The sequence below is a fragment of the Cucumis melo genome, chromosome 6 (assembly GCF_025177605.1).
Source record: "Cucumis melo cultivar AY chromosome 6, USDA_Cmelo_AY_1.0, whole genome shotgun sequence".
Classification (NCBI taxonomy): Eukaryota; Viridiplantae; Streptophyta; class Magnoliopsida; order Cucurbitales; family Cucurbitaceae; genus Cucumis; species Cucumis melo.
The window spans coordinates 2,373,066-2,383,519 of NC_066862.1; the positions used below are offsets into that span (position 1 = coordinate 2,373,066).

At 33.6% G+C, this 10,454-nt stretch overlaps 2 protein-coding genes across 3 annotated transcripts; both read left to right on the forward strand.

The window, feature by feature from the left end:
• Nucleotides 1-797: 797 nt before the first annotated feature.
• On the forward strand, nucleotides 798-4,670 carry LOC103483435 (protein TRIGALACTOSYLDIACYLGLYCEROL 4, chloroplastic). Its single transcript, XM_008440052.3, has 5 exons — nucleotides 798-1,197; nucleotides 2,549-2,798; nucleotides 3,216-3,603; nucleotides 3,752-4,056; nucleotides 4,211-4,670. The coding sequence occupies exons 1-5, from the start codon at nucleotides 926-928 to the stop codon at nucleotides 4,406-4,408; spliced, it is 1,413 nt and encodes a 470-aa protein (XP_008438274.2). The 5' UTR covers nucleotides 798-925; the 3' UTR covers nucleotides 4,409-4,670.
• Nucleotides 4,671-5,400: 730 nt separating this feature from the next.
• On the forward strand, nucleotides 5,401-8,031 carry LOC103483436 (10 kDa chaperonin 1, chloroplastic). 2 transcript variants are annotated; one of them, XM_008440053.3, is made up of 7 exons: nucleotides 5,401-5,631; nucleotides 5,750-5,811; nucleotides 5,906-5,956; nucleotides 6,080-6,145; nucleotides 6,236-6,289; nucleotides 6,627-6,656; nucleotides 7,728-8,031. In XM_008440053.3, the coding sequence occupies exons 1-7, from the start codon at nucleotides 5,538-5,540 to the stop codon at nucleotides 7,794-7,796; spliced, it is 426 nt and encodes a 141-aa protein (XP_008438275.1). In that variant the 5' UTR covers nucleotides 5,401-5,537; the 3' UTR covers nucleotides 7,797-8,031. The 2 variants fall into 2 exon arrangements, 1 of the variants encoding a protein (XP_008438275.1); XR_007821598.1 differs by having other exon boundaries at nucleotides 5,407-5,631; nucleotides 6,236-6,363; nucleotides 7,728-7,901.
• The last annotated feature ends 2,423 nt before the right edge of the window (nucleotides 8,032-10,454 follow it).

Genomic DNA, 10,454 nt, shown 5'->3' on the forward strand with positions numbered 1-10,454 from the left:
TAGTTTATCAATTATAGACTATTTTTATTGATAAATTTTGATAGATTTTACTATATTTATAATTTTTAAAAAATATTATTATATACTTAATTATTTTAAATATAATTAGTATGGAACAATCCTAAATAGAACCTACCTAATATCCAACCCATTTTAATCCATCTAGAGAATTGGGCCTGGGCTCAATTTTAAGTTCTGGCCCAACATTTAGGCCTATGCTAACAAAGGTCTTTGGAAAAGTATAAAAGTAGAGTTAATCTATTCCTTGAGGCTATTTCGACCTATTTTCTGTCTAAATCTAGAGACAACTTTAAATTGAGCTAAAAGGTCGTGGATATTGTGAACTTTAAAAATTCTTTTGACTTCAAATATCTTAGCATATTTTTTTTATTAGTTCAAACTCGAGTTATAGGCTTATTCTTATGTCAAAATCCATTAACGATAAAAGTTTATCACTCATAGTTCGTGTAATAGATATTGGTCTATCACTGGTTTAAACCAACGATGCTATCCATACTCTAAATGATTGATACATACTTATTAATAATAGTTCATGCAGCAATTTTTTATAAATATTAATACATACTTAATAATTATTCAAAAAGTAGATATCCATTATAATTATTTTTTCAGTAATTATTCATTTTTACCTAGTTTGCAATATAACTCTTATAAAGTTTTTGAAAAAAAAAAGAGAAAATAATGGATTAAAGGAGAAAATAAATTAAAAGAAAAAGAAAGAGAAAAAATAAATTAAAAGAAAAGGAAAGAGAAAAAGGAAAAGTAGTAAAACCCTCCAAAAAATGAAAGACAAACTTCCAAAAAAATGCAAGAGACAGCAACAGATAAGGGGAGAAGCTAAACCCACAGCCACCCTCTACGCTCTTCCCAATTCTCTCTTCGGAGTTTTCAAGAAACGGCATCAATGGCGAACCTCAGAACTGCCATGGATTCCGCCTTCTGGGACTTTAACCTTTCTTCTCCTCAAACCCTCGCCGGAACCGCCAAATCCGTCCCCGGCGAACCATTTCCTCTCAATGGAGCTCGAGCCAGTCGTGCCCTCAGGATTCAGCAACTCTCCCTCCTCGGCGATGGGTTTCCTCTCGGAATTATCCCTTCATACTCTCCAACTGCTCACAAGGAGTTAGGCTCCTTTTCTCTTCAGTCGCTTTTGCTCAGGCTGTCTGGCGCCCGTTGGTGAGTAGCAATTAGCAATCGTTTTTCTTCTTCTCTTTTAGTAGCGGTAATGTCGATTGTTTGCTTACTCTGAAAATTTTAGGAAAATTAATTGTGTTCTGAAAAACGTATCGAAATCCAGTAATGATCTTAGCCTCATTGAATCATTTGGTGTCTATTTAGACATCTGAGCTTTATGATCGTAAATTCTTAGGTTAGTGTAGGTTATTTCTTTATGTTTCTGACATTTCTTTAATCAACTGCTACAGTGTTTTCTTTATGGGGTTTGTCTTCGATAATGTTGATTCCTGGGGTTTTGATTGCTTAATTTTACTTGCAGTTTTCAATTTGTAGTGTCACACTCTTATCCAGCTCGAGAGTTCCCGTGTATATATTTAGTTTTTGCTTCTTTGTAGTTGAAATTTTCTTGACAGTAGTTAAGAAGGTGAATCAAATATTTAAGATTTTTTTTTATTACCATGGTTTTTGGTATTGAATTTCTTGTTTCTCACAATTTCTTTACGCTACTTTTCATCTTTCTGAAGTAAACATTTGAGTTTTTAAAATCAGTAAGAAAATAAATAACAAAACAAAGAAACCTTTAAAAACGTTGAAGTAGTATTTATAAACTCAATTTTTAAAAAACGAAAACCACTAGGTTTGTCAAACAAAAAGCTCTTGGTTTTTTAAAAATCGTGTCAGTTTTTCTTACCATTTCTTTAGTCTGGTAAAGGCATTTGAATTCTTAGTGGAATTCAAGCATGTTCTTAAAATTCTTTTTTATTTATTTTCTTATATTGCTACAAAGTAATATAGATATTAAAAAAAAAAAAAAAGCCAAAGACAAAGTATTAAATGGTCATCAAACGGGGACCGATGGACTCGTTTAATTATTTACCTTTTCCATCAAAATTGTTTTGCTTACATATTTCCACTCGTTGTTCTACTGTCAGATTAGCAACTCATGTTGAACTTACTGATAGAACTCATTGTTATCCATGAAAAGGGGTCGGGGATGATTAGAGAGTGCTCCCCTTTGTCCCAAACTGCCAGACTTTTCTTACCAAAACCGTTCCCTCTTAGATCTTACTGTCTCTATATACTGCCCTTAGTTTTGTTCTCTTAACTTCGGCTTTTAGTCTTACAATTTGGACACGCCAAGGGTAGCTTACGAGTTAGTTTTAAGTCCCTCAATCTTGAAATATTTCTTCTATTATCACATACCATTCATTGGGATTTTCACAGAAATGAAGTTTGCGCTTCTCATTCATTTCAGCAAAAATTTCTGAAGGAAAACAGTCCAACATGACCATATTTACTTCTGACATTGTTTAGATTGCAATTTTTTCTAATGGAATTTTTACACTTCTAGGTGGGTTGGATTGGTTGGTCAATTTCGTCCAAAGAAACTGATATCTCTTCTAAAAGCTAAACTTTCTGATGAGGACGGCTTTGAGCTCTCTGACCTGAAAGACGTTGCTCGTCTGTTATTGGACAAATCACACTATACGTATGGTATATGCTCTCAGTTTTCTACTAGTCCATTTTCATCTGTATATGTCAGCACAGAAAAGCATGGTGAGAGGAAAGGGCGTCGCCACAAAGCGATGTTTTATCACAGGGTGAGGATTGCAGTCTCCTAGGTCACGTTAAATGATAATTTTAGGAACAGAGATAAATGCTTTTCATCTGGTTCTTTAAATCATGATATCTGCCCATTGTTCCAAATTGCATGAGTTGCAAGTTTTTTCCAAAAGTGATCGCACTTCAAAATTAATTCTGAAGGGTTGATAGTGGTATACATTTTACTTCTATTGGGCCTCTATGTTCGAAAGTTCTTAAGCTTCATTTTTTTTAGTGCAATTTTTTTAGCATTTGCGAACATTTTAAGGAATATATTGTTCCATAGCAGACACTTACTTTGCTTGTTTATAGAAGAAGAAAGTAAATTGCTACTAAATTCAGTGAAATTTTTTTGCTTGCTTTATTTTCCTTTAATTGTTTTCAGACACCTTACTATTTGCCCCCTTTTTCTGCAGCTTCCTCAGCATGATATAAATGTGGATGCGGCTTGGCCAGAGCTCTTCATTGATCATAAAGGTCAATATTGGGATGTCCCCGAGTCTATATCTTTGGATCTTTCATCTGTTAAGTCTAAATCTGGTCTGCGATACCGGGTTGGGTTGCATAAGAATGGTGGCGTTCCCCGGGCGCTTAATTCTACCAATAACGATGACCCACCTCTTACTCTTATGCCTGGATTATGTGCAAAGGCTGCATTCTCTATTGAAAAGAAAAGGTACCTTTGGAGGGTAGAAGAAAAGAAGCAAGACAAGACGGAGAAGACAGGCGAGGGGGAATTGGATGAGATGACATCATATGACATGCGCCTTAAAGAACCTCATGCTGCCATATCTGGAATCGTCGGTCAGTCTACCGCTTTCTAAATCTGGGTTTTCGCCATATGCATGTGTTCTACTCCTCTCTGACCCTCTACGTGCACGAAATTTGAAAGCGTTATTTTAAAATATCCGTTTTAGCTTTGCTTGCTTCATATCAAGTATTTGCATATCAGGTGGCACTTTTAGCTCTTGGTTTGGAGGCAGCAACACGGTTGGGTCCAATGGAGATGGAAACTTAACTATGGGCCATAAGAAAAGAAGTCCATTGAATGCTGATCTTTTTGGTTCAGTTTGCTATACTTTCCAACGTGGGAGTTTTATAAAGGATTTTGGTGATCTTACGAGGATCGATGCTCAGTTAGATATTTCGTCAGCTTCAGGGTTTGCCAAGAGAGTTTTTCATGGTTTCAAGAAATCTGTTGATGATCTTGAGAGATCAAAATCTTCTCCCAGACTCAATTTGATCTTTCAACAACAGGTAAAAGTGTCTTTTACCTTTGCGATACCAATGTAGGTCCGTGTATTCATATAGAAGACATCAGTTCACAAACTAAAACTCAAGACAATTGTTTATATATTTGAACCACACTTCAAAATACATGAATGCTATTAAAAAGAAATGACATTTGCAGGTTGCGGGCCCGATTGTCTTCCGTTTAGATTCCAAGCTTATGCTCGATTCTGCATCTGGCAAGATCGGTCCCCATGTCGAGGACACAATATACAGCTTAACTTATTCATTTAAGCTTCTCGACTCAGGCAAAGCTGTTTTCTGGTATTCTCCCAAAAGGAAAGAAGGAATGGTCGAGTTGCGCTTGTTTGAGTTTTGACTTTGTCATCATTAAATTCGGTTAGAGTTTGACTGATATGCATTCAATTCTTAGCATTTTGACACCAAAATCGGCTTATATAGAGTTAGTTTAGCACTTGATGAGGCCTTTCTTCCCTTCTATTTAGTGTTGCACAACTCTTGCAGGTGTAATATATATTAGTGCTGCTGTACTTGTTCATGTCACACATTGGTTGCTCAAGAACCACCGGCATTTTAAATTATTGAACATACAGCAAAACTTGGGCTGTTCTTTGTTCCTACTCTTCTTCTCTTTGAAGAATCTTTATTTCATAAGGATCAGTTTCATAATTCAAAAGTAAAGCCATCTTTCTGCATTGCAACTATACATAAATGGATGAATCAACAGGCTGTTTGCTCGAGGAATCGTACCGAATCCTCTTGAAATCAAACATATCCTGTTTTATTTCGTTCGTTCGAGTAGTTTATGCATAAATGTATTTGAGCCTCAGGAAGTATGTCATTTTATACCATCCATGTTCTTCATCGTGTCCATTCAAGTAATTTACATTTGGACAATATTTAAACATCGATACATACTCGTGGTATGATTTATACACTACCATCTCATTTTCAACAATCTTACTCTGGACTTTACGGTTTGGAAAAATCTATTTTCTCTTTTTATTCTCCAAATTATTTTAACTTATTTCCGTTGGATTGACGTCAAACATTCAAATCTCCACATCTTCATTTTAGATTCGGGTAACTTTTTTTTAACTTTTTGTATAAATTTTATGCTTAGAGAAAAAAAAAACGTTGTTAGGTTGGAAATACATAAACATTAGAAACAACGTTTCTAGTACAATAAAGAGAACAAACACAAGTACATTTTTAGTATTATGATAATATTAAAAAAGTTCATAAATATATCATTGAATGATGTAAAAAATAATAGATAGAAAATTACATATTAAACCTCGAAATCAAATTATTGTTAATCGAGGATAACGAACCTAAAAGTGCCATTTCAGTGTTTGGTCCTCACTTCTTACTTGTAGTTCGTTAGAATTAAGAACGCTCTAGAATTTCTCTTCCCTCCCTAAAAGAACGTTTCTCCCGCTCACCTCATTCCATTCCTACACAGCTTTCCTTCTTCGACTACATTCATGGCGATGGCGTCTACGTTCCTCACAGTTCCAAAGCCCTTTATCAACATCCCTAATACTTCACCTTCCGTATCTGCACGGCGACTAATAATCGGTACACCAAGGAAGGAGTAACTCCACTAATAGATTGTTGCATTTTCTTTTCTCGATCAATTTTGTCTCAATCCGTCTTCTGAATTTCTTGATGATTTTTCTTCTTGAGTTTTCAATAGGAGGATTGCGAAGTAGCACTTTGAAAGTCAGCGCAATTTCTAGGAAATGGGAGCCTGCGAAGGTATTCGTATTCTTCTCGCTTTTTCTCCTCCCTCGAATCTCTTATGGGACTCCTATGCTTATTCTTGATATTTTATGATGCTTGTGGATTTCAGGTGGTTCCTCAAGCTGATAGAGTTCTCGTCCGTCTTGAGGAGCTTCCCGAGGTAAGCTTACACTTGACAAAAATGGCGGATCAATTTGAAGCATAATGTAACTCGTAGAAGTTGTTTGATGGATTGAACACTGTAACAAGCTCCAAAAATTTGAGATATGTTATACTATGGCAGAAATCAGCTGGTGGAGTTTTGCTGCCTAAATCAGCTGTCAAATTTGAGCGATATCTTGTGGGAGAGGTGAGGAAAATCCTTCCACTACAGTTGCAATTCTCTGAATTTATTCCTGTGACAGAATGTGTTTGATAATCCATATTGTGTTTCTATCAGATTCTATCCGTTGGAGCAGAGGTTGGAGGAAATGATATTGCACCTGGAAAAAAGGTCATTAGGGATTTAATTTAGCGAAATTTCAAACTTGGATTGTGTTCTATAAATTTGGCTTTTCTCAAGTAATGGTGAGTTTGTAGTGGTTTTATTAAGGGAAACAGTTTCTTAATAAGCACCTTGTGAAAGTACTTGTAGTGTTTTAATAACTCTCTTAGCTATTTAACACGCTAGGACATGTTTGAGAGTGATAATAAAATGGTTAAAATCATTTTTATCATTTTCAAAAATAATTCAGAAACATGTTCCAAAACGATGCCACCCTCACTTATTATCATGCAAACTTTTGGGACTTGTTTTTGTCTAAGAGGAGCAAATGCTTATTGCCTTGCAGGTTCTTTTGTCCGACATAAATGCTTATGAGGTAAGTTGTTTAGTTTGGTGGAGTTATCATATTAGGTTCAATATTCTCTCAACTATTTATTTTCAATTTCCCTTCGCAATTATTGGTTACCACAACTGTGAGCAATCAAGAATGCAGGTGGATGTAGCTTGTTTTAAATGCTAATTTTCTTTAGATCTCTTACCGATCAAGATTAAGAAAATAAATTTTAAGTCCTTGGGTATAGTTTTTAATAAAATATCATCGAATTACTTACTTTAGTTCTCACCTTTTCTCTTTTCAAAATTTGAACAAATTTTCTTAATAATTAAGTTCTCACAGTTTTGAATGTACTAAAACTAAGGCATGGTTTCTTAAGTTAGTTGTTCGGCATATCAAGTATTTCTCTAGATACTGCATTCTTATTGTAAATGTGATGATTGGTCAGATGGTAGTGCCTCTTCAGAAAAATATATCAGAATTCTAGCTGCATGGCCATAAGCACTCGATATGTTTAGTAAGATGGAAACTTTTGGCGATGCATTCTTGGAACTTATATCTTCTAACTTATCATGTATGATAGGCTTGTTCGCTAACCCTCTCACTCATATCATGAAGTCTGTTCATGTTCCTTTTTCTTCTTTCCCTACCGATTATATTTCCTTCTACTTTTCTTCATTTCGAATTCCTACATGAAAGCAATGGATTCATTGAGGTTTCTAATATCTTAAATCATGGGATGAAGCCACAGCAACCTCTTAATTTTACTTTAGGTAGTTGAAATTCTTACATCTGAGTATGTATATATATAGAGAGAAGAAACCATCCATTATTATGATGGTCATTGGTACTTTATCTACTTAGCTCTCACACTCACTCTTTACCCGCTCACATATCTACCAAGCTATGTTCGGATTTGCAAACAGAGTAAATATTTTGATGATCAAACCCTCATCTAACATGTTTAACCTTTAGGATGGTAGTTGGTATTCTCACTGTCTGAGCTATGTTTTGATTGACAAATGATGCAGTCAATATTTTGATGATTAATCCCCCTAAATTATATTATATGTTTGAATAAATTGATTGTGAATGTTGGTGGTGGTTTGGCAGGTGGATTTAGGCACAGATGCTAAGCACTGCTTCTGTAAAGCTGGCGATTTGTTAGCTGTGGTTGAGTAGAGAAGCTTTCTCCAATGCTACGTTGCCAGATCCACATCAGATTAGTTCTCTTTCCTGATTGTCATTTCTTCTCCAATATTTGATTTTCATTTTTGTTTTGTTTGATCTGTGTGACCTGTTTAAATATGTTACTTATTCTCGTTAGAAAGAATACCTTAAATTGTTTTTTTTTTTTAAATCACTCAAACCTTTTCAAAGAAAAACAAGAATGAAATAGTTATGCAATTAATTCTTCTTTCTCATCTAGAAAACATAAAATCTTGTTGTTGTTGTATACAGATTTTCACATTTCTAAAAAACTTATTTCAAATTTTTTTCTTTGAAAAAAAAAAGTAATAAAGCAAGTAATTTATTAGAAAGTGTGCAATTTTAACTTCGGACAAACTTAGACAATTGAAAAACTAAGAATATAATTGCAACTAGGATGGTAGTTTTTACAAACTACATTTAATATTTTAAAATAACAATAATAAACATAGGTTGTTTAACAAAAGTCTTTTACCATTCATAATCGCTTAGTCTAAACCCCTTTTAGTTTTTTATTTTTATTCTTCATGGAAGTCTATCCTATCCTTTTAGTGATGATGTGATCGATGATAGTTGTGTGATTGTGCAGGTAATTTTATTTTCCAAACTTTTAAAATACAAAAGATTAAAACCATGATTCATCTCTGGTTGTAAATAACAAATTAAAAAAAAAAAAAATCAAAGTCAAATTCCACAGATCATAAATCTCAGTTATGTGGTTCCTAATTTGCGTGGTTCTTAATTATTAAATTATCTACCAAATTCTCCTAATTGACTTCAATTCTTTATTTGCATGTGGATTTGTTCATCATACTACCTTTCTTTTTTCTTTTCTATAATAGGGATCAATAATATTATTGGATAATGGTTATTTTATTTTTTATAAAACTAAGATCAATCATACTTGATTTACAAACATCCCAACCCCTGCAACTTAACTGATGCATCAGTTAAAATGTGATTGGATAATTGTGACTGCTGGAGCAACCACAACCACCGGAAACATAACGTCACTGTTATCGGCACCACTTTCCTTTTTCTTCTTTTTTGAGGTATTCATGTTCTCTTCAACTTCATCAATTTCTTCTAATGGATGGGTTCACCCATTCTTGGATTTAGTGTCCTACATTCTAAAATATTCTTATTCAATTCTCCCACTTACTCAATTTTATCCTAGGTTTTCAAAATACAAAACACCATCCTTTTTTCTTCTTTCTTCTTTCTTTCAAGCTCAGCTCATGATCTTCTTTCTTAGATGTCAATATTTGAACCCTATCCCCATTGTTGTCCTATAATAATGATAATAATAGTAATGGAAACTCCATTTATGGGATTATAAATAAGAGAGAGTTAGATAAAATATATATAATGTATGAAACTGGGAAGTGGTGTATTTTGTAAAGAGAAAACAGGTAGGCTGCTTGGTATTGTTTTCCAAATCCAAACTAACTGTCCCAATTCAACAACTTTTTCCCTCCCTTCACCTTCTGAAAACCAGTCACCAAACATTTATTTTTTTTCCACCTTTTTTTTAATACCATTTTCTTAGCTTCATTTTAATAATAACCAATAAATTCATTGTTCTCAACAAATAAAGAAAGGAATAAAAATCTTTTTCATTTTGATTGTGAGTGAGTTTGCTTTCACAAATTAGAAATTTCCAAATCCAATCAAAACACCATATCAAAACTTCTTTATCTTCTTTTTTAATATAAGAAGCCCATTTCCCATTAAGAAATTTGGAAACCCCAATCTCACATGTCTCATTCCACATTTAGTGCCTAAGATGTGACCTTTTTTATCTTTGCTTTCTCCTTTCAACCAAACTCCCCCCTTTGACATCTAACTTGTCAACTATATTCATATATATATATATATTGTTTACTTTTAAAATTATTCCAATAATGTACTTGGTTCGTTTTCTACTTCAAATGAATTACTTTTGGAATTAGATAGAAAGAGAAATTTGTAAGGATAATTCTTCTTCTTTTTTTTTTTACATGGTTGAAGAATAGAATCTTGAGTTTGAGATCAACGTAGAAGCTTTATTATGCCTATTTTGACCGACGAAATTCCTTTTTGAAAAAAAAAATAATAAAAATGAGTTGTCCACGTGACAAATTTAATTAACATTCAATTAATTTGTAGTACCCAAATGCATGGTAAATTATAATAGGTTATAATTATTCTGTATGTTTTTCTCTATAAAATAGTTTTCAATTTTATTTTATTAAATAGTATGCATTGTTTCAAATTTCCTAGCATTCGATCTACAAACAAGTAAGAAGTTTAAACTATAAACTCAATTGGGGATCATTTGGATATGTTTCATGAGTATCTGTGTGTGTGTGATGGGGGGGGGGGGGGGATTTGATATTTAAATTTTAAGAACCCAAAATTATTTTTCCCATGAAAAAGTAACCAAAGCATATTCCTATTTGTTAAGGAACAAAGAAGAACAATTGAGTATTCTATTCATAAATTAAACCTACAATCCGTCATCATAACAAACATGACAAAATCCGGAGAGAAAAAAAACAGAGAGAAATGTGAACCCAAAGAAAGAAAGAAAGAGAGAGAGAGAGATTATGTTTAGGTCTCACAAATAGCAAGAATCTGAGAAAGATCAAG